General features: G+C 42.2%; 1 protein-coding gene across 2 annotated transcripts in view; it reads left to right on the top strand.

Moving 5' to 3' along the window:
* Positions 1-13,464: 13,464 nt before the first annotated feature.
* Positions 13,465-24,877, top strand: part of CNNM2 (cyclin and CBS domain divalent metal cation transport mediator 2) — a 147,399-nt gene continuing 135,986 nt past the window's right edge. For both annotated transcript variants that reach the window (XM_042459817.1, XM_042459816.1), the window contains exons 1-2: positions 13,465-14,602; positions 15,027-15,873. In XM_042459817.1, coding sequence (XP_042315751.1) covers positions 13,928-14,602; positions 15,027-15,873 — 1,522 coding nt within the window. In that variant the 5' untranslated portion in view covers positions 13,465-13,927. The remainder of the gene's footprint in view (positions 14,603-15,026; positions 15,874-24,877) is intronic.

Raw genomic sequence — 24,877 nt, 5'->3', positions numbered from 1 at the left:
TTGTGGCATATTCTTCCATTTGGGGAAATGTATGAACTAAATACTAGAAGAGGAAAGCAGTTGCAAGCTAGGAAAAACTGTAGGGTAGGGGTGAAGATTCTGTGACCAGGCCAATGTTGTTGGAGTGTAGCCCCATTAGCTCTGAGTGGTATATTCAGTGGTGAGAGCTTTTATCAGATATATCTGTGTGTAAGAGAAAAGAATATACTGTTAATAATATATTTTAAATTCACCATTAAATTGTGGAACCAGAAGTGCAGCCAAGGTATTTATAGACGTCCTTGTGGAATTTTGCTCAGGATAGTGGTATGCATGGTATTGCATGCAGGGAGCCTACAACAGTTATTCTACGTTAAATGCCTTCTGATAACTAACAAAGAATAACCAGATGTGGTAGGGAGAGCAGCTAGTGCTGGTAGGCACAGAAGCATCCAAATGTGCCAGGCAATGATCATTATGCTCATACAGGGAATTTGCTTCCTGAAGTCATTGGTCCAAAACACACTGCAGAAATAATCCAGTTTGAGACTGTTTTAACTGCCCTGGCTCAGTGCTGTGGAATTCTGGTAACTGTAGTTTTGTGAGACATTTAGCTTTCTCTATCAGAGAGCTCTGGTACCACAATAAACTACAGTTCCCAGGATTCCCTAGCACTGAGCCAGGGTAGCTAAAGTCTCAAATTTAATTATTTTTGCAGTGTGTTTTGGACCAATATTTCCATCTTCATTCCTTTGGAATTCCACAGTTCCAAAGAGACTTGGAAATTGAGTCTTCCTGCAGTCATACAGTCTCCTAGTACTGTCTAGAAATAAGTGCAATTATTTTGATTATGTCAACTGTGTGATTGTTTTTGTTGGCTAAAATGTTAGTAATGGTAACTGAAATTTAAAAAGGAGAAAACAAATAATTTTACTAGAAGAAACTATTGCATTTCAATGTTGTATTCTGAGACTATTTAGTACTCCTGTAAAAGTGATTATTGATCACAATATAATAAAATACTCTTCATGGTATATAGGCTAATAAAATGCAGTTTCACTATACTTTAAACGTTTAATTTCTAACCTGAACTGATTTGAAAGGGCACATGTAGCATATGGTCAAACTGAGTGGCAGATTAAAGCAATTTGTATACATTTTTTCAAATGTTAAGTTTTAGTACAAGTTTTGTTTGCTTTTCACAAACAGCTTAGGGTCTCACTTCAGCACTTAAGGGAATACAGGAAAATATTGCAAAAAGAGTCTGTATTGTGCCAGAACTGATTACAGATGAAGGCAGATGTCTCAGTAGACCTTTTCGTCTATTCTTCTCTCTTTGCTATTTTTGAAAAAATCTCTTTGAAAACATTCCTGCTGAGGCATTTTCTCTAATTAATTTTGGTATCAAAGATGAACTTTAGAGTAAGTATGAAAGTCCTGATGTCTGTGAAAACAGTTTTCATTAAAAAGACATGGCATCTTACTATAGTTCTTCAAAACCCCTGTTGTGGCTTCCAGAGAGTTTCATCGGTATGACTTCCTTTTCAAAGCATGCATATGTAAAAAGGCCATTTTTAAATGCCAGTGTGTTTGCTTTACTTCCTCTTCTTATTAGAGCATGTTGTGTTGGCATGGCCAAGAAGTTTGAAAACTTTTATATCTTTTCTGGCATTGAAGGTACATCTTTATTATATAAACATAACTTTCAGGTTTGTGAAATCAGAGGGTTGTTCACTTATACAGGTTTATCACTGTCACTGTACTATCTAGTGATTGATTGCAAACATATATGACAAATGTATCACAAATGTAATATTACAAGCAGAACATTGAATGTCATAATAGAACTTCAGATACAGTGCTCTTCAGTGAAGGCAATTAATGTCTCATGGAGTAATACATTATTGTCATAAAGAGTAAAGAATTTTGTGTAAAGAATTCAAGTGATGTATAATTTAAGATATGTAGATGATACCATATTGCTAGTAGAAAATAGTAAGTTGAAGGATACAGTTGCATACTTAGAAAACAAAAAACAATCACCCACTTAAAAATTATAAATAAAAATCCTCGGGTTAGTGGATTTTCATTTATAATTTTAAAGTGGGTGATGAAAATACTAAAATAGTTAAAAGTTTTTCTATACCTTGTCCCAGACATTAATCAAAATGAAGATTGTAGTCAAAATCAGAATGAAACTACACTTTGTACCCCTTTTATGATACCCTAAATCAGCCACCTAAGGCAGCTGTTTTATTCTAATGATAGGACTGAACACAGTGACCATTAGCTTTAGAATAAGATTAGGCAAAGTCAGAAAGTATAAGTTTATTAATCAATGCTATATTTTTCTTTTGGTCTATAGTTTCCAGAAGCCCCCAGCCAATATTGCCAGTGGCTATGATTATTAGGGGATTCTGGAGGTTGTACACCAGGAAAAACCCAGAATTTCCCCCCAGGATCTCTTAAAATGAGGTGCTGGGACAAGTTCTGGACACCTATCTATATCAAGTGATGCTTACAAACTCCCCTACAGTAAATGGCTGGGCACTTCAGCAGACAAACTAGAATAGATAGATTTTGAGTCTGGTCAAGCAAGGGATCTCTTAACTTAGTTATGGTGCCTGACTGAAATTGAAAAAAAACCCTGCTTGTGGCATATTCTTCCATGCTCTGCAATACAGAAGATACAATTTCTTCTCTTTAAAATATAGCAAACATAGTTAATTACAAGCATGATTTAAATGTCTTTTAGATTAGTCTCTACATTTTTACTTTTATATATAAACTGTTGCTTTTAGAAAGCAAATGAAGGCTTTAATAGTCTTTTCTGTAATAGAAATAAAACAGCATATCTTTTCTATGGTAATTTTTAGCATATAATTTTAAAATACTGTTTTGATCTAGTGGAAACCGCTGGGTTGGCATATTGCTTAGAAGCTATTATATGATTCCACCTTATCAATATTAAATGTCAAATCCCTAGGAAGACAGAAATATAAAGAAATGTCAATTTGGGAGCAGGGGGCCTTATATGCAGCAGGAAGCCATTGGAACTGAAGCCTGCAAGGTTAATTTTTAATTGCTTTATTGCAGAGCCTCATAAAAACTCTGATAAGAAAGCAGCAAAGGTGCTGCATATTTTAGTCAAGCCACATGTTTAGTTCTTAAAAAGTACTAGTCAGTAAACCAGTCTGGTTGCATTGTGCAACAAAGGTCTTGTTTATCTTGTTCAACTCCTATAGCTCAGCATAGCTGAACTCTCTTTGGTTTGGGATTTGTTTAAGCAATGGAGGGAGAAATTAAGTTGAACTAGAAAGAAACAGATGAGCCCAAGGATAAACTGGGTTCATTTTTATGATAATTTAAATTGGCTCATTAGCGATAGGTGAATAAAGCTGGTAATCATATTACAGCCTATTGCAATGTTCATCACTCAGATCTTGATTTATGTATGCAGCATTTAAAACCAGATATAAATGTAAAAACTATTTTGCTTCTTGTGCTCTCTGTGCCTCAGAAAAATGGACCTTGTTCTTACGTAGAGCCAGGACTGGAATATTCTGAAGCTGAGTAGGCTTTGGCAAGAACTCTGCCCTGTTCACTCTACCATGCTTGCCCTAGCCCAGCAAACTGCAAAATGTCTGCCTAGCAGGGGCCTGAAACAGATATGCCAAATAAACCAGTTTCCGCCTGGTTTCAAGGCAGAGTGTTTAGACGACGCATGCCTCAAAATTGGGCAGAAACCATGCCCAAGCTGTGCTCCAGGGCTAAAAACTGGAGCAAAAAATAATCTAAATTTTCCCAGAAAATGTGCACCTTCACCCATACATATAACTGCTTTGATGTCAGACCGATTCTAAAGAAGCGATCTGTCCTAACCCTAATCTTAATTGTGCATATAAAAGCCACAATGTAAGAGTGTATTAAAAAAGGACAGAGCTACTGTACCCAAGCGATGGGGGCAGCAATGCCCAAAGTGACAGTGTGACACCTCCCGTGGATATAACTACAACATACACAAACCAGACAGTCCAAGAGGTGGCATGGAGTGAAGGGGGCATGAAGGGGGGGCATGATTGAATGCTCCGATGCCCTGTACTGGTGGAGCATTGCAGGTGCCACTGTGTGCCCAATCAAAAGAAGGCTGCCATCCAATGGAATAGCATCCAGGGAGGAGGCGGTGCCCGGTGGTGGTGTGTTTGTGCAAAGGGATGGTCAGGAGACAACCAAAAAAAATTACCCAGTTGTGCAGCTTGATGCTGCCCTGTACAGGCCATGTGCATCTGGGTCGGCTTGTAAGCAGCTGGTGTGGCTGGTGGGGATTCAATTCAGTTTTGGAAAAACCTGCTTCAAGCTGGAAAAGGCAGCTTGACGTTGCTTTTTCCTGTCTGTCTGCCTCACCCACCTGTTGTAGCTATGAAGGGCATGTGCAAAATGATAACATTGCGCTCCAATGAGATTTTCCCACAGTCCTCAAATTTCTAGCAACACAGCATCTTTCTTCAACTGAGGTGAAGAGATCTAGGCACTGAAAGAAAAGGCGCAGGCAATGTTATTAAGGGAGTGTAAATACAGTAAATAGAATTCCAGATATGAATGGTTGTCAGTGTCTCACTGTCTGTGATGCTGAATGGGAGACTAAAAAGGAAAATTTTATTTGGTGGGGCAGAATTTGGAGGGCAGAGTCCTCAGTTTTGCCCCCACCCTGTAACTACACTCTGCTGCCCACCATTTCTCTGTGTTAAGAACTCCTATGACTTTATGAAGCAACCTGATGGTTGGGTATAGATCTGGTTTTTAAAAAAACAAAAATTCTGTACAGCATCTATCATACAATCATTTCTGGTAAACTTTCATAGAATCATAGAATCGTAGAGTTGGACGAGACCACAAAGTCCATCCAGTCCAACCCCCTGCCATGCAGGAAATCTCAGTCAAAGCATACCCGACAGAAGGCCATCCAGCCTCTGCTTAAAGACCTCCAAAGAAGGAGACTCCACCACACTCCAAGAGAGCGTGTTCCACTGTTGAACAGCCCTTACTGTCAGGAAATTCTTGATAATGTTGCGGTGGAATCTCTTTTCCTGCAGCTTGCATCCATTGTTCCGGGTCCTGTTCTCTGGAGCAGCAGAAAACAAGCTTGCTCCCTCCTCAATATGACATCCCTTCAAATATTTAAACAGGGCTATCATATCACCTCTTAACCTTCTTTTCTTCTTTCTTAGCAACAGGTACCATATATTACAGGGTTTCATCATTAATACTATTTGTCTGTGGCTTTTGATACCCACACTTTTACAGGAGTTTTCAGTGCCTGTCATAATGTGTAAACTTATTTCATTTCATTTTTATGCTGTCTTTCTCCCAGAAAGGGACCCAGGATGGCTCACAAAAACATTTTTAAAAACATTACAATAAAAGTTAAACAATTAAAAACATCAAAAGAAAAATAATATAAAATTACATATGTTAAAAAACAAAAACAAACCATAACTACAACACACACTCCATTTAAAAGCTACCCTATGATTATGTATTAAAAACCTGTCTGAATAAAAACATTTTTGCTTGCTGGCAAAAGCAGGGAGGGGGCCAGCCTAACCTCCTGTGGAAGGGAGTTCCAGAGGTTAGGAGCAGCCACCGAGAAGGTCTCTCTTGTGTCCTCAACAAGTGAGCCTGCAATGGTGGCAGGATGGAGAAAAAGCCTTCCCCTGAAGATCTTAGGACTGGCAGGTTCATATGGAATGATACGGTCTCTCCAATAGTCTGGACCTAAGTAATATATGGCTTTATAGGTCATGACCAGCACTTTGAATTGTGCCCAGAAATTAACCAATAGCCAGTGGAGCTGTTTTAACAAGGGAGTTATAGGATCCATATACTCTGCATTCTAGCTATGCCATTTTGAACCCACTGAAATTCCCAAACTGTTTCCAAAGGCACCTCACATAGAATGCATAACAGTAGTATAAATGGGATGCAATCAAGATATGTCTCACCGTAGCCAGATCTCATGTCTCAAGGAATGGACATTTCTGGCGCACTAGTTTAGCATTCCTAGCCACTATTGAAACCTGAGTATCCATGTTCAGAGGGGATACCCAAGCTGCAAGCCTGAGATTTCAGGGGGAGTGTAACCCCGTCCAGCACAGTCTCCATTGCCTGATCTGCCTTACAACTGACCAGGAGCAGTTCTGTCTTGCCTAGATTAAGTTTCAATTTGTTTGCCCTCATCCAGTCCATTACTGACAGCAGACATTTTGTTCAGTACAGAGACAGCTTCCTTGGAATCAGATGGAAAGGAGATATAGAGTTGGGTGTCACCTGCAAAGTTCTGGATGATCTCTCCCAGCGGTTTAAGGTAGATGTTAAATAACATGGGGGACAAAACTGAACCCTGTGGAATGCAACAGACTAACAACCAGGGAGTTGAGCAGGAGTCCCCAACACTACCTTCTGTGTTAGCCCCTCCAAGAAAGACCAGAACCACTGCACAACAATGTCCCCAAGTCCCATCACAGAGTCCAGATGGATGGTTGCTGGTATTGAAAGCTGGCAAGCGGTCCAGCAGAACCAACAGAGACACACTCCTGTCCAGTTCCCTACCTAGGTCATCCACCAAGATGACCAAAACTATCTCTGTCACATAGCCAGGTCTGAAGCCAGATTGAAATGGATCTAGATAGTCCAATTTATGGAATACAATGTAGTATGGAGCATGTTGTAAACAGAAGTTGTGGCTTTTGCCTGACCAGTCTTTTGTCAGGTTGACTGATGTAGTTGTGGGTATGTATGGTGTGGACCCCTTCACCCAAAATTCAGAATGAGCTATGAATAGGCTGATTGCCTTGTAGAAGTACCTGCTCTTTGCCTCTACATAGGTTCTACTTGTATATTTTAAATAAAGCACATATTACGAAAGTGCAGTCTGTCCAGTGCTCAACACATCCTAAAGAAATTAAACCTCATATGTTTGTTTGTTTGTATCCCTCTCTTTTCGCACGACTGGGACTCAGAGCAGCTTCACAGCATTAAAAACAGTACAATAATAATAATTTTTTTTTAAAGTACATTGAAAAGGATTTTTAAACTGGTCCAACATCCCACCCTGTCCTTATAGTAATTCCCTAAACGTCTGTGTGAACAGTTAGGTCTTCACCTGCCGGCAGAAGGCCATCAAGGAGGGAGCCGTTCTTATCTCCCTGGGCAGGGAGTTCCAGAGTCCAGAGGCAGCCACTGAGAAGGCCCTCTCTTGCGTCCCCACCAACCATGATGGTGTTGGGACAGAGAGAAGGGCCTCTCCAGAGGATCTCAGAGTCTGAGCTGGTTCATACCAGGAGAAACAGTTTGCCAAATAGTGTGGACTTGAGCCATGTAGGGTTTTGTAGGTAATTACCAGCACCTTGAATTGTGCCCAGAAACAAACTGGCAGCCAATGAAGCTGTTTCAACAGGGGCATTGTATGGTCTCTGTAATCTGCTCCTGTTAACAGCCTGGTAACAGCTCTTTGAACCAGCTGACTTTTCTGAATACTTTTCAAAGGCAGCCCCATGTAGAGCCCATTACAGTAGTCCAAACAAGATGTAACCAAGGCATGTACCACCGTGGCCAAATCTGGCTTCTCAAGGAACAGGCACAGCTGGCATGCAAGTTTTAAATATGCTGCCCATGTAATGCTATCAGATGGAAAAAATGAAGTCTTCCTGATGCTGCTTGCACTTAAATATCTCAACATCGAACATAAATACCATAAATCCAAGGTAGAAATGCAAATAGTAGAAATGTGTGGCAAACCGAAGTCACATGAACCACTGGAGAATATTTTTACATGGCTGTCAAAAGAAAAAGATTGAGAGAGACTGCAAATGTTTGTACTTTGCTTAGACTGCAATCCACTATCTGCTTCTGTGGGAGTGAACCTTTGCCCTCAATGGGACCTCTGAGTAGATGTATATTGCTGTTATTGGTGTCTAATATTAGCAGCAGGGGGAGCTGTACTGCTGCAAGAGGACAACTGGGGAGAAAAAATACCCAGCGAAAACAGCAGCAGGCAAAAACAACTTTCAGCTCTAAACAAGTACAGTACAGTTCTGTCCTCAAATGTTTATGGAACACAATGCTGTCAAAATAATCAAATTATAAGATAAAATTGTGACAATAAAAATACTTGACAACATGCAGGAAACAAAGTGATCTACTATATCCTATGGATATTTCCCATAAAACAGACATTTCTGAGGGTTAATCCAACATTAAGTAATTCTTAGAGCAGATTCACAGAAATCAGTGGAACTTAAATGATACTTAAGCCTTTTATTTCAATATGTCTACTAATCTGTTTAGGACTGCAGGCATACCTCAGCTAAGGAAGTCTCTAGAAAAAAAGATCCTTTTCACAAAGCCTTTTTACAAATGCCCAGTGTTGCTTTTCTTCTTCACTCTGTAGGTGGAAGGTTTGTTTTTGTTTTCATCAGCACTGGCACTGGGAGTATGGTGAAGGAGAGCTTGAGAAACACAGACTTTCAGTGCCAAGTTGCAGTGGTGTGCCCACAGTAAATGGTGCAATAAAACTTGAGTTCTACTGTAGCTGTATGTGTCTTCATGCAAGAGGCAAGGTAAACATCAGCTACTTCCAGAACCTCGTACTGAGCATGTGTGAATAGCAAAAAAGTGACAATGCAAACAAGCTTCCTCCACCAACTACTTCCAACAACCATATGTTTGATCACCAGAGTGGAAATCATAAGAAAGTGACAGCTAGTGGAAGAAAAAGTAATAACTGGATGCATTTTTTAAGAAGGCAAGGTTTATTTGATCCAGTTCTATCATCTGAGAGGCACATACTGTACTGATAGTTCTGAATAGTTTACTGAAATATGTTGTACTGCTCTTTTTTCTCATGGAGTAGGAAACGATTTCTACCATTTCCATTTTACAGTGGGCCCTTGTTATCCCTGGGGGTTTGGTTCCAGGACCCCCTGTGGATAATAAAATCTGTGGATGCTCACGTCCCATTCAATAGAATAACACAGAAAATATATAAAATAGAAAAATCAAAGTTTGCTTTCTGAAATTTATATATTTTTAAAGCATTTCCAAGCTGTGGATGCTTGAATCGGTGGATAAAAAAATCAGTGGATAAGGAGGGCTGGCTTTCTATCTCTGTAATGTCCAGGAACACATCTGTTTTGTTAACTGAGGTATAACTGTAATATTGGATTTTACCCAAAATATTTAGAGCTGACTTGTAATTATATATAGAATCATAGAATCATAGAATAAGAGTTGGAAGAGACCGCAAGGGCCATCCAGTCCAACCCCCTGACATGCAGGAAATCCAAATCAGAACATCCCTGACAGATGGCCATCCAGCCTCTGTTTAAAGACCTCCAAGGAAGGAGACTCCACTACACTCCGAGGAAGTGTGTTACACTGTTGAACAGCCCTTACTGTCAGGAAGTTCTTCCTAATGTTGAGGTGGAATCTCTTTTGCTATAGCTTGGATCCATTGCTCCGGGTCCTGTTCTCTGGAGCAGCAGAAAACAAGCTTGCTCCCTCCTCAATATGACATCCTTTCAAATATTTAAACAGGGCTATCGTATCACCTCTTAACCTTCTCTTCTCCAGGCTAAACATCCCCAGCTCCCTAACTGGAATAGGAATGAGATAGTCCACATTCCTCTGAAACAAACAACACAATTGCAATCAGACAGATCTAAAATTGCAGTTGAATAGTATATGTCATTGCATTTTTGCATTTTGTAAGCATAGATGAGATACACATTTGTGGCTACTATTGGAAATCCGTGAAATGACGATTCGAGCATTTGAAGGTGACATATTTCCCAGAGTAAACTGTTCTTGTACAGTTTTGCTTGCTTTATATTTACTATTCTCATGGGTTAAATGTTATGCTCCAAGTGTACATGTAAAAAAAGTTGCACTTTTAGACTTTTCTAATAAACAAGGTGTCCTGAACTATACATGTACCAAATTTCTACTTGTTGGAGTAGCTCACCTTGTGTCCTGTTTTGATACAGACATTGAGAAATACTTTCTATCAAAATGTTTTGATACAGATATGTCAAATAAATCATTTATCTTCTCCTCTTCCTTAATACTGACACGCTCAATACTGACAAGATAGAGGTGCTCCTGGTCATTTAAGACATGGATCAGAAAAATGGGATTCAGCCTGTACTGAATGGGATTACATTTCCCCTGAAACTTGAAGTTCTTTGCTTGGTTGTATTGGAAAACTCAGCCCTGAGCCTGGATTACCAGGTTTACACAGTTTTTATACACTGTATGTGTTGTTTGCCTTCAAGTTGTTGTTATTATTATTATTATTATTATTATTATTATTATTATTTATATAGCGCTGTAGATTTTGATTTTTGATTTATGGTGGCCGTAAGGTGAAGCTATCACAGAAATTTCTTCGCAAGTTTCTTCAGAGTGGATTTGCATTGCCATCCTCTGAGGCTGAGAGATTGTGTCTTCCCCATGGTCACCCAATGGGTTTTCGTGGCCCAATGTGGACTCAAACCCTGCGCTCCAGAGTCATAGTTACAGCAAGTGGGCCAGTTACACCTCTTCCTGGAGATTTCAGACCTGGCCGTGGTGGTACATGCCTTGCTTACGTCATGCTTGGATTGCCATAACACACCCTACAGTGGACATGTTGGGGTAGCTGTGTTGGCCATTTAATAAATCCAAACAAAAATGCATCAGTGATACCTTTATTGGCCAACCAAATTTCTATATATACTTGTTGCAAGCTTTCGAAGCTCTAGGGGCTTCTTCATCAGGCAAGATATTACAAACCAAACAGCAGAAAAAAACAATTGGAGATGTTAGTCAGATGCATGCATGTTGCATACTCCAAAAACTTCACTGGCTAGCAGTCTGTTTGTGGGCAAAATTCAAAGTACTAATTGTGACTTATAAAGCTCGATATAACTTAGGTCCAGGCTACATGAATGATTATTTCTTCCTATATGAACCTGATTTTAAAGATGCTGCAGGCACACATCCGATTAATGTTAATAGTGATTGCCCTTCCATGGATTTTCAAGTCCGTGGACTTGGAGGGGCACACATATTTTTAAAACATGAGGAGATCAAATAGGTTGGCAACTGTCAGCCAGAATACATTTTCTTCAGCTGCCCCTAGACCCATTGTGGTGAATCTATGCCATTCGTGCCGTCCCTGGCACATGAAGCCATTTCTGAGGGCACATGCAGAGAGGGGGGGGGGGGGAGTGGGAACAAATGTGCACCTGTTCCTCCTCTCCCCCCTGCCCTCTGGGCCTTCAGCTGCCTCCCTGGGGACAGCTAAAGGCACAGGAGGGTGGGAAGGAGGAGGAACAGGAACACATCAGCTGTCTCTGGCGAAGTCTCAGCCCTAGAAGGTAGAAGTCTGTGCCCTGGAAGTCTTGTCCCAGGTGCCATTTGGTGTGGGAACGCCTTTGAGTTTGGGCATGCAGTCTCTAAAAGATTCGCCATCACTGCCCTAGACCAGTGATGGCGAACCTATGGCACGCGTGCCAGAGGTGGTACTCAGAGCCCTCTCTGTGGGCACACATGTTGTCGCCCTAGCACAGAGTTTGCCAGAGTTTTTTACAAGAAAGGCAGAGGGACATGGCACTTTGCAATAAATAAGTGGGGTCTGGGTTGCAGTTTGGGCACTTGGTCTGTAAAAGGTTCTCCATCACTGCCCTAGACTGTTGAATTTCTAGAGATCTAGGAGTCCTAGTAGACCACAAGTTGAACATGTCAACAGTGTGATGCGGTGCTAAAAAGGCCAATGTGTTTCTAGGCTGCATCAATATAAGTATAGTGTGTAGATCAAGGGAAGGTAATAGTCCCACTCTATTCTGCTTTGGTCAGGACTCACCTATAATACTGTGTCCAGTTCTGGGCACCACAATTTAAGAAGGCTGTGGAGAAACTTGGAGAAGAGAAGGTTAAGGGGTGATATGCTAGCCCTGTTTAAATACTTGAAGGGATGTCATATTGAGCAGGGAGCAAGCTTGTTTTCAGCTGCTCCAGAGAACAGGACCTGGAGCAATGGATGCAAGCTCCAGAAAAAGAGATTCCACCTCAACATTAGAATCACAGAGTTGGAAGAGGCCACAAGGGCCGTCCAGTCCAACCCCATTCTGCCATGCAGGAACTCTCAATCAAAGCATCCCAGACAGAGGGCCATCCAGCCTCTGTTTAAAGACCTCTAAGGAAGGAGAGTCCACTACACTCTGAGGGAGTTTCTTCCACTGTCTAACAGCCCTTACTGCCAGGAAGTTCCTCCTAATCCAGGGACGTAGCTAGGATTTTAGGAAGGGGGGGTCCAGACTAAGTGCCACCATTATAATGGGGCTTAAGTGTGGCGGCGCAGCAGCACACACCATTCATTTTTCTAAGGGAAGGGGGGGGTCTGCACCCCAACCCCCCCCCCCCTTGGCTATGTCCCTGCCTAATGTTGAGGTGGAATCTCTTTTCCTGGAGCTTGCATCCATTGCTCTGAGTCCTAGTCTCTGGAGCAGCAGAAAACAAGCTTAAAAGGAATTAAATTATTACAATGTTAGCTTTAAATTTTATTTTAAAAAGATAAAACGGTGTAAAACATTTTAAAATAATAATAATAATAATAATAATAATATTTATTTGTATCCTGCTCTTTCTTTTTCCAGAACTGGGACTCAGAGTGGGTTCGAAATATTAAAGAAGGATACAATTAAAAGCATAGAAAAGGGGGCCATTAAAAGAAAATAAATTATTACAACGTTAAAACAGAGAGCTATTAAAAGAATAACATACTTTTTAAAAAGATAAAACTGTGTAAAACATTTAAAAACAAATAATAATAATAATAATAATAATAATAAATACGATGATGATGATGATGATAGAATGTACTGCTTTAATTATATCGACACCGAAACAAAAGCGATGAAGAGCCACAAAACGAACCAGAGGCGCATCCTCTCTCTTTCCTTCAGTCTCTTTCCCGGTTCGCCTGAGCCTCTCTCTCAAGGGGAGCCGGCAGAAATCCTACGCGCCCATTGGCTGCCCCTCTCACCAATCCGGGGCCTCCTCCTTTTCCATTGGCTCTTCGTTCATTCCAGCTGGAGCGCACATATATACACAGCAGTCACGCGCTTTTTGTGAAGGTGGGCGGGGCGAGAGAGAGAAGGGGCGGGGCCTGGTTCCTCTTTTTAAACGGCTGCGGCGCGTGCGGGCCGCAGTTACTCCGCCGGCTGCTAAGTGAGCGGCCGTAGGCCGTAAGTAACGGCTTATTTATTCCCTCACGGTTAGGTTCAGCTCCTCCTCACCAAACCCCTCAAGGCCTGGGCTAATAGCCGGGGGGGGGCTTTCCCTCAGTGGAGACACACACACACAAATTGGCTGCATCCACACGGGAGAAAATCAACCCGGTTTGGCACCGCTTTAACTAGTTGTCTGGCTGAAGGCTATGGAATTCTATGGGCTCCACAACAAACTCCCAGAATTCCATAGCCTTGAGCCAAGGCAGTTAAAGCGGTACCAAACCGGGTTATTTCTGTAGTGTGGATGCAGCCGCAGGAACCTGAGTCGGGCGAGAATAGTCTTCGTCGTGGTCTTCACTTCACCTCAGGCCGGCTACCGAACGTTCCAACCGCCTCTCCTCGCTCTCTGATTGGTCGCCCGCTTCCCTCGCGCTGTGTGATTGGTCGCTCGCCTCTCTGGCGCTCGTCCTGATTGGCCGCGACGCACGCGCCCGTCTCGTCCCCGCCCCTTCCCCCCCTCAGTCAGGAGCTGCTCCTGTGCGAAGCGGCAGGCCAGTCAGTCGCCTGTCACCCTTCGGAGGGTTCGCGTCTCCAGCGGCGATGATGATGGAGCCGCTGCACTCGCCGCTGCTGCTGCTGCTGCTGCTGCTGCGGCCCTGGTAGTCTTGGAGCGGAACATGGCCGCCGCCGCTGCCGCCGGCGGTCGGAGGGAGAGGCTGGTCCTGTTGCTGGGGGTCCTGCTCAGCCGGTGCCTCGGGGAGCAGCCCCAGCGGGCCTCCGCTTCCTCCTCCTCCTCCTCGGAGGCGGAGGAGACGGTGATCATCGGGCTGCGGCTGGAGGACACGGACGACGTCTCCTTCATGGAGCGCGGGGTGCTGCGCGTGAGCGAGAGGACCAGCGTCAAGCTGCGCGTCTACGGGCAGAACATCAACAACGAGACCTGGTCTCGCATCGCCTTCACGGAGCACGAGCGCTGGCAGGGCGGCGAAGGCCCCGCGGGCTCCCCGCAGCGCTGCGGCATCCGCACCTCGGACATCATCATCCGGCCCCACATCACCCTCAGCCGCCGCACCTCCGGCGTCATCGAGATCGACATCAAGCCCCTCCGGAAGACCGAGAAGAGCAAGTCCTACTACCTCTGCACCTCCGTCGCCTCCCCGGCTGCGGGGGCGGGAGGCGGGGGCGGAGGGGGCAGCGGCGGAGGGTCCCTCCTGGGCCCCGAAGGAGGAGGAGGAGGAGGAGGGGGAGCGGGACCTCCCTGGACGGAGACCACCTGGGTCTACCACGACGGAGAGGACACCAAGATGATCGTGGGCGAGGAGAAGAAGTTCCTGCTCCCCTTCTGGCTCCAGGTGAGGAGGAGGAGGAGGATAGCAGCAGTAACAATTCACCTATGCCCCGCCTTTCCCTCGGCGGGAATCGAGGCGGGTTACAACAGAAGCATAACCATAAAATACCGTCATAAGAATAAAACTCTCCGTTGAAACAACCCCAGATCCCAGCCTCCCCAAGAGGTGTCCCTTTTTGTATTTGCCTTCTATGCTTGCATTGTGTGTGTTTTCCCCTATCAGACATTGCATAATATTTACTGTATTGTATGGTTTTGTGCTGTCATTAAGCGTAATAAACCTCATTTCATTTCACATCCCAGCCCTGCCTCCCCCAACAAACATAAACCAAGAGCCATAAAATAGAAATTAAAACAAACAGATTAAGGTTTAAATTACGTTTTTAAAACATTCAAATCCACTTTGGCTAAAAGCATGTCTTTCCCAGGTGATCTTCATCTCGCTCCTGCTCTGCCTCTCGGGGATGTTCAGTGGCCTCAACCTGGGGCTCATGGCCCTGGACCCCATGGAGCTGCGCATCGTCCAGAACTGCGGCACCGAGAAGGAGAAGAACTATGCCAAGCGCATTGAGCCGGTGCGCCGCCAGGGCAACTACCTGCTCTGCTCCTTGCTCCTGGGCAATGTCCTGGTCAACACCACCCTGACCATCCTGCTGGACGACATCGCCGGCTCCGGGCTGGTGGCCGTGGTGGTCTCCACCATCGGTATCGTCATCTTCGGCGAGATCGTGCCGCAGGCCATTTGCTCCCGGCACGGTCTTGCCGTAGGCGCCAACACCATCTTCCTCACCAAGTTCTTCATGATGATGACCTTCCCGGCCTCCTACCCGGTCAGCAAGCTGCTGGACTGCGTCCTGGGGCAGGAGATCGGCACCGTCTACAACCGAGAGAAACTTCTGGAGATGCTGAGGGTCACCGACCCTTACAACGACCTGGTCAAGGAGGAGCTGAACATCATCCAAGGTGCGCTGGAGCTGCGCACCAAGACGGTGGAGGACGTCATGACCCCGCTCAGGGACTGCTTCATGATCACCGCTGAGGCGGTGCTCGACTTCAACACCATGTCTGAAATCATGGAGAGCGGCTACACCCGCATCCCCGTCTTTGAAGGGGACCGCTCCAACATTGTGGACCTCCTTTTCGTCAAAGACCTGGCTTTTGTGGATCCTGACGATTGCACTCCGCTCAAAACCATCACCCGGTTCTATAACCACCCGTTACACTTTGTCTTCAATGACACCAAGCTTGATGCCATGCTTGAGGAATTCAAAAAAGGTGGGATAATGATGGTGGCTGGAGATGGGAGCGAGGGAGGAAAATGTGGAAGGAAACGCCAAGGGGTAGGGATTTGCCTTTTTAAAAAGAAAAAGCAGAGGTTCCTTGTATGCTGAATTCTGTATTCAGTACCAGATTCAGCCCTTGTATGCCTATGTATACTTAATTGCAGGTCAGCAAACTGATTCTTCCAGCTTCCACCCCAACCCTGTCATAGGCTCTGATCTGCTTTCCCCCTTAATTTCCATCTCTTTGGGCTTAGTTGAGAATTATTTTTATTGCTCAGCAGTTGATTTACATGCTGTTCAGTAGCCAGTGAGTTTGCAGATGTAGAAACGTGGTTCCCTGCTAAATGCCTCTTTTTATATACTTTTTACACTAACATGTGTTGCAAGCAAATCTGTGTCGTAAACCAAGAGACGAGGTTTATGGACCAAGTCCCACGATTGTGTCCAAAAGAGCATGTGCCTAGGCAAAAATCACAAGGTTCGTTGTCAAGTGAAGTGTATATCTCATGCATGTAGCACATGGGAACGTTGCCCTCTTGCTTGCCTGGTATTTGCATTAGACTGCAGTTCACACCTTTTGGCTATTTGTTTTAGCATCTCACCCCCCTTCAAACAGCTGCTTCCTCTGGTTACAGATAGGCAGTAGATTATGTGTATTTTATATAAGGGGGGGGGGGGAAGCTTTATGAGAACTAAGGCTTAATTTCTGTAACCCCTTTTAACAGAATCCCATGTGGAGAATAACTGTGTGAATTAATGTGAAACTTGCATGTAAATAGATGAGGGCTTTTCATTTCTCTGTCCCTGGGGCTGGAAAGCTATGATTGGCAGTGACTCCATGGCGCATGCATACTGTGAATATGGTACATGTATGCTGAGCTTCTATGAAGAGTTATGAATAAATAATAATCTTAATAATGTTTGAAGCAAAAAATCTACACCATGATTTTATGCTGCTATCTATATGTGAGTTTATTTTAATCCCTACACAGGAGTGTCTTCTGTATGAGGATTTTGCTGTGACATGTTGAGGCAGGGCTCTGTTCAACTATATGTGCACTATAAAATAACAATGATAGTTACAGTATAGTCACCTATGGGTAATTTTATTCTCTTATTTACAGTATATCTATGCACACACTCCAGAGATCCTGCTTGGAACACTCTCCACTTGTGATACACAGCATGGGATAAACTGTGGCTAAGACCTCCCTCCCATTTGGGGAGAAAAAAAGTGGCTGCTTTGAGCAGCTGGTTTTGATTTTCAGGGAAAAAGTAAATATAAATCATTATTTAGTTTATTATTGTGTTTATTTTCTTAATGCCAAGGAATGGGAGAAGCGCTGTGGGATCTTTTGCCTGAGATACCAAGAGAACTTGTGTAGTGTTGTATTATCCACCTGCATTTTCAGGAGCGAGGGCATCACTCCCTGCTGTACTCTGGTCAGCTCTGTTCATGGGCAATTAATTTTCAGTTTGGTGAATTTTGTCATCTATGTCTTTGTGTTTTATTATCATCTCCAAAAGTCACTGAGCTTATCTTACGTTGTTGCTATCAGTTCCTCAAGCTTGGTCAGCAAAGGAGCGCAAGGCAGTACAAAGGTGTCCTTGGTGTTTACCCATCAGTTACGGAGCTCCTTCTCATGGTGGACTAGCTAGTCCTCAGATTCTTTGAAACATTTTAAAAGTTAAGTAGGCTGATATTGGCGACATGGTTAAGTTCAAAAAGCTTAGTGAAAGATGTACTGTTGTTTATGTGTTGAACAGTCTAACCCTTCAGGATTAAATTTAAAGAAATAAAACTTGCTATTAGAATTTACAGACATACCAAATTCAGCTGAAGGTGATGTGATCCCCCCGGTCACCAAGTTCAGAATTGTATTTCCTCTGTGCCTGGGTAAACGGGGTGGTGCTGGAATTAACCTTTTCTGAAGGTATTTTATGCAGTGTAACTGAACTTGTGTGCTCAGGTTTCTAGTTTCTAGACAGTAAATTGCTAGTTAATTTCAGGACCATGTCTGATTAACACATTAAGATACAGCTCTGTGCACTAGCTTTTTCCATCTTTGTTTTCACTCTTGAGTTCTAATATATTTTTATTCTCATAAATTAATGTGAAAATATGGCAGCGAATAATTTCTTAAACCTTTGTGTAACCTGCTGTAGTCATCTGATACATCATTATTGTTGTCTTCATGTGCCTTCAAGTTGTTTCCAGCTTGGTGACTTTAAAGTGGACCTATATTTGTGATTCTTGCCCACTTAGCCATGAGCAGCTATGTTTGAACAAAAGTCCTCTGATACACAGTATTTTTGTTGGACAACTTTTAGCCATTCCCAATAATGACTTTTCCTTCAGACTGTTAAGTTAATGTGATAACTTTGTTCTGGTAGCAGAAATAGCCTGACTTGTATATTTTGAATATTGAATCTTCTTTCACTAAGGTGAAAGTGTTCAGCTGGCACAACATGGGGAGTTTGAAAATGGTATCTTTTCATTCTGAAACTCATATTACATTGACAAGGTATTGGATTAACTTTCAAGGGATGTAAATTTTGTTTCTAATCAGAAAAGAAATATGAAAGAACAAGAGCTTTCTGCAGTGTAATGTTCAGTTCTTTAAGAATCAATAATATGGCTCCTTAAAAGTATATTAAAAACTGATTCACGTAGTGCTGCTTGGTTTGTACTCCTTACTGGTTTAGACTCGAGGAAGGAATTAGTTTCTTTGTATTTTATAACCTGAGTAAGTAGTGTTGCTACGTCTCTAATAATTTGAGTGTAATTTAACATATTTACTAGGCAGGAGCTGAACTAACATAAAATGAACTAAAATACTTGTCTAACCTAATCACTCTTCAGCTGCAAATACAGCTAAAGAAAAACATAAATAGAACAGAGGGAGGATGGAAGGCATCTGAAGGTGAGGCATGGCCTTACACAACACAAGAGGGTGTCATGCAAGTGACAAATCCAGAGATGCTTTCCTTCCAGTACCAGAGATCCAGCATTCTTAGGTGCTATCCGTGGAAACTACAGAGATGCAAGGAACATAAGAAACGTTCGGCCACAGTAGTTTGCCTCCTCTGTCTGGTAGGCTTTCAGAAGGGGATAGGTATTTGTTCTGTGTGTAAGTGTGCTTTTAAGTCGTCTGTTGACTTATGGTGACCCCAATGGAATTTCATAGATTTTCTTGAAGAAATATTTAGATAGTTTTACCAGTTCCTTTTTCTGAAATACAGAAAATATTCATCGGCAGTCTCTCATCCAAGTACAAACCAGGGCTGACCCTGCTCAGCTTCCAAGATCAGACAAGACCTGGTACCTTTAGGGAATTTGGGCAACTTACATCTGTTTCATGCAGTGCCAGACATTGGTTAATGCCCAACATAGACTGCTCTGAGAACCCTGTACAGATGCCTGCCAAGGAGATGCCCTGTGTTTGGGAGCAGACTACATTTCAGGGACACCCTTGAGTTAAAAGCTTGAGATGTACACTAAATTGTGGTCTCTGGTCATAATTCTTGGAACCATTCTGTTGGATTCTGTTTCATATGTTCACAGTGACTGAAGTGTTTTCAAATTCAGTTAGAGAATGTCACACTTCTGTCTTATCCATTGCTTATCTTCTCCATACTGCATGTAGAAATAGCTGTGTGCAGTTTTGGTTTTACGGTGGGCCCTTTGTATCTGTGGAGGTTCAATTCTGGAGATCCCCAGGGATAGGAAGAATGTGGATGATTACACTCCAAATGGCAGTTATGTGAATGTGGACACACTGAAGCATGTGTATTCTCATAGCCGCCATTTCATAGTGTGGGGGGTGATATTCTGCAGATGATCAGAATCGCAACTCTGGGGCCCAAGATTCTGGAGAGTTCACTATAATAACCATCAACCTTGTAGTATCTTTCCCAAATTAAAGTTTGTTACATAATTTCTTAATGTTTTGTTTTCATTTGTTTGTTTGTTTTTGCATAGCTAGGCATGTCGCAATAGTTACATTTAGATTTTTTGTTTAGGGAAAAGGAGATGCAATGACAGGAGGGCAGGAATCTGTTCACCTCAGACTAGCTCTGTGATCTGGCTGTAAATTTTCTTAGGCTCTTGAGTCCTGAAACATATCATATAACTTTTCTGTACTGAACTTTTGCTCTCCTTAAATTCATTCATTGCCATGGTATGGATGTCATCATGGTGACCATGACTGAACAGCATGCTAGTGCTTCCTGCAAGCTGGATTGGCTGAACAAGCCATGGGCCCTCTGTCATTGATTTATTGTAATTTCTGAACCAGGAACTGTGCCTTGTGTCTACTCAAATTATCCAGAGCTTTGAGTCAGCAACAAACAATGGCTTATGACCAGGGACTGTCTGGAGAGAGATGAATTCAGGTGTCATTATAAACCATAGATAGAGGTTTCCATGGCTGGGTTAGGTACTACTGCTTGCAGGAGCAGCCAAGTGGGAGTGATTGGACAGCAGGCATTAATATTCTGTTCAGAAAAATGCTGAACCACATTTTTCTGGAACCTTGGGTTAGTGTTATGTCCAAACATAGCTAATCCCCTTTGATAGAGGTGCAGAAAATACTCAGCAATGCAGAAAGTACAAAGTATACTTGCCTTGTTTTATGCTGATTTTTGTTATTACGTCTTGCTGATAGAATGAGAAGTATTGACACATACAGTATTATTAGGGTGTTTTGTAGTACCATGTATAACACTGCCATAGGATAGTGCCAGTCCAACTAGTGTGTAAAGGGCTTAGTTTTATCTCTAGAGAGAAGCTGGGCGTGCTTATTTGCAGGGGGAAAAAAAGCTGAGTGAGTTGGCTTGAGGTCAACAGCAGGGAGTGCATGAAAGCTTTAGTTTCGAAAGAAATTTGTGTGCATTTCTTCACTTGCTTTTCTTCTAGTTGACAAGTGTGTTTTTAATGATCCTGTTTGCCTGAGCCTTGAATAAAACCATTGGCATTCTTTCTTGTCGTTTTTCTTCAGTGGCTGTTCTCAGCATCTATGATCCTAAATCCAAAGCCTTCTATTTCTAGCTTGCTGCAAGAATTCAGCTTGAAATGCCTTGTGTTGTGACACTAATATTGTAAATCTGGCACACTTAGGACAGACCATTCATTGTACAGCAGCTTTCACAGTGCCCTTTACAGCCCTGCTATGCAGGAGTTCCTGAGAGTTCTTCCTTATCTACTTCAATAGTAGTCCTGGAGACTTTGAGTTTTGCTTCTTGTTCTTGTTTTATCTTTTCCCTTGCTACTATATTACACTGTAAGATTGCTGAGTGTGACTTAATAACCTGCTTTGCAGAAAAGGCACTGACGTAATTCTGCATCAGTATTACTGTATAGCATTTACTTAGGTGCATTCAGGTTTCTATTCCTTTGAACTCTGTTCAGAGCAGAACCATTAGGGGATGTGATGCAATTTATTTCAAGGTTTAAATATTTGATGAAATATATTTGCTATTGTAGAGTCTACAATGCAGATTATATTTGACATCTACCCATCCAAATATTTTCCTTTCAGGAAATAGGACCTGTAGATTACCCAGAAAATAAATGTGCTGTCACTACTTTTCATGTTAGGATATTTATCTGCTCCCTGTTTCAGAAGAAGTAATTTCTTTGAACTTGTTGTTCACATTGGAGTCGAGTTGAGGAAACATTATAGGTACTTCTTCCTTATATCAGTGTATTTTATTTGATTCAAACTAGATTTGCATTAATATATTCAACTTCTTTTCTCAAAGGCCTTATCTTATAGTTTCGGTGTTGCAGAATACATTGATTTTCTTCATTTACTCAAATCAGCTTTTCCAATTTGTAATTCATCTGTTTCTTGAACAACTGTGTATGCTAATTGGTTGTTGAAACAGTTAGCATATTAAATAGAGCCTAGTTGTGCCTATGGCTGCATCTACACTGCAGAATTAATGCAGTTTAACATCACTTCAACTGTTATGGGCCATTCTACAGAATCCTGGGATTTGTAGTTTTGTGAAGCGCCAACACTCTTTGGCAGAGAAGGCTAAAAACCTTGTAAAACTGCAAATCCCAGGATTCCATTGGATGTCTCTGCGGCACTTAAAGTGGTGACAAACTGCATCATTTCTGCAGTGCAGATGCACCCTAAGAATACGATTAATACCTTTGCAGCAACCTATATTCCTTTTCTACTGTAGAATGGTTTCTTACTGAAAGGGGAGATACTTATGACATTAATGTATTTCTGCTTAATTATCTTTGAAGACATGCAAGGTCATGAAGCAAAATCACTTTTACAAAGATGAAAGTTATGTCTGAAATCAAAATTAGATTAACTGGAAATGCAATTAAGTACTCCAGATTTTTCAAAAGCAAGGACCAACCTGCTTTGCACATTGATATTTTTTCTGTGACATGGAGAATACATATCTATTCAGTATCTGCATCTCTTCATGTTAGTCTAAAGAAAAGGGGATATGATGAATTAAGAGCATATTTTGGAGTTTATCAGACAAGGGAAATTGTAAGTATAATCCAGTGGCAATCTGAACGCAATCATGGGGTTTAACGTTATTGCGTGATAACCCACTACATGCAAATTCGGACAGTGGGAAGTCAGTCCGAATGCAATCATGTGGTTTCACGTTATTGCGTGATAGGCTGCCACACGCAAATTCAAGCAATGGCATGCTATTTTTGAGCAATGGGAAGCCAGTTCAAACGCAATGCGCATTCACGTAATTGCGCTAAACTAGCGACTTTAAGTGAGTGCATTCTGGCCCCACTTTCTTTTCATTCAAATTTAAGAGAAATTCCTCCTGTTTGATAAACTCCGGTGACTTCATCTTGGTACTGGTTAACTCAAATGTATAGTTCTACCTTTCTGCAAGTAGACAGACGCTACAACCTTGTGCAGTGACTTAATTATTATTATTATTAAGCTTTATTTATATAGTGCTGTAAATTTACACAGCACTGTACATAAAATCATTTAATTAGACGGTTCCCTGCCTTCATGCTTACACTCTAAGAAGACACGACACAAAAGGAGAATGGAATGGGGGGGGAGAGGATCAGGTCCAGCATTCTTCTCTCCCTCTGAGGCCTGGACCAAGGCAGATGAACAGATGGAGGGCTCTGTATCTTAAGGATAGGCCTGATGGCATTGGCCCACCCTCTCTCCCCCCTCAGAGGCCAAGATGGAGTCAGATGCCTTGTGGGAAGGGTTCAGTTAAAATTAATCTTTAAAAGATGACAGAGGAATGTTGTCAGAGGGTCTCAAGTACTTAAGTACTCTTAGTATAGCCTGCATCAAGCCTAACTATTGCATAATGTGTTTTTGCTGCAACCTAGAAGTATTTAATATGCAGTTCTCAGAATTGGCTTTATAAACATTTATTTTTGCCTCATATAATGTAACTTATCATGCCTACAGGGATAAGATTCTTAGTAAAGCCCATCCGAATTTTTTAAAAAAACCAATTTCTTGGGAGTGAAAACATTTTAATATTAATAAGTGGACCCTGGCAAACAGTTTCCTTAGGGCCTGTGTTACTCTATGATGTCTCTTAGTTTTGTCAGCGTAGTAGAATTTCTCTGGTTGCTGCTGCTGCTCATACAGCTGCCCTTAGGAATGTTTATTGGCTGTTGCAGTTTAGGCAAAGGGGATGCAAGTTGCTGTTAATTAGCACTTGATCTGACATGTTGTAATAGCAAAACACTTGAGCTGGCATGGGATGCATCAATGGCAACACTTCCTGTTTCCATCTGAAGAATGTTAAACAAAATTCTTAACAGCTTACTTTCAATTTAGGACATAAATGTTCCAATGTAAATGACACGCTACAGATATTTTGAAGAGAAATATACTGTTAACTTCTGGTGTAATATTCTTTAGAGCAAAACAGAAGCTCTTAATTCTACATAAATGGTTTCCCATTAGCCAGGGCTCTTGTTTCTTTTCTATCATTTTTCTTCTTCAAATGCTGGATTTCCATGTGATGCAGGATCATTTGGAATCTGACCTTTGTGGGCATTGTGGTGGTGGCTCTAGGGCATTTTCCTCTGTTTTATCACAGTGAACGATTAGACATATAGGATCCTCCCCATTTAAAGTTTAATAGTTGTTGTTGTGTACTTACAGGCGGTTTCTGGCTTATGACAAACCTAAGGCGAACCTATCATGGGTTTTTTTTGGCAAGATTTGTTGGGGGGGAGGGCAGGGGAAAGAGGTTGTTATTGTCTTCCTCTGAGACAGTGTGACTTGCTCAAGGTCACCCAGTGGGTTTCCATGGCTGAATGGGGATTTGAACCCTGGTCTCCAGAGTCATAGTCCAACACATAAACCTCAACACCATACTGGGTCTCTTAGTGCATTGCTGTAAGCACACTGAAATATAAAAGTCATATGTTACATGAAATTCATATGTTTTCCCCCCACTTAACACACAATAGTGAGAAAAGATTCATTTTCAATAGAATTCATGTGTGTATATAGGATAGCAGCCTAGATCTTTTTATAGATGGAATTTGGCATAACAATAAAATCAGAACGTTTTGTATTTAGATGTATTTTTGCAGTTGAGTAGGACTCTTCAACAGAGTAGGGTTGTTGAGAGCATCGTGTAATGTAAGCTTGAATGGAGATCCTGGAATGCTAAGTGCATTAATATATAAGCTAGCAACAACCAAAAAAAACTATACTGTGACAAGTGCTTCCAAAGGAGTGTTTAAATTCCCAGCCTGCATCTTGCTGATTAAACTTTTAATTTTGAGTCTTTCCCAGTTCCACTAATTGAGCTCATAAAACTAGCCCTCAACACTAGAGAACTGCAGTGTTGTGAACCATGCCATGTCTAGTGAGCGTGACCTGGCACTCATGCAATGATTTGACAAGGTCCCAGTTTGCAGCCTGCCAGCTACAAACAGTAGCGTAAATACTAAACTCTAATGAGCTGCAGCTACCAGCACATGGCTAATGGCCCCAGATCAGCTGGCC

The sequence above is a fragment of the Sceloporus undulatus genome, chromosome 3, assembly GCF_019175285.1.
Source record: "Sceloporus undulatus isolate JIND9_A2432 ecotype Alabama chromosome 3, SceUnd_v1.1, whole genome shotgun sequence".
NCBI lineage: Eukaryota > Metazoa > Chordata > Lepidosauria > Squamata > Phrynosomatidae > Sceloporus > Sceloporus undulatus.
The sequence above is the reverse complement of the archived record's forward strand: the minus strand, read 5'-3'. Positions and strand labels throughout refer to the sequence as shown.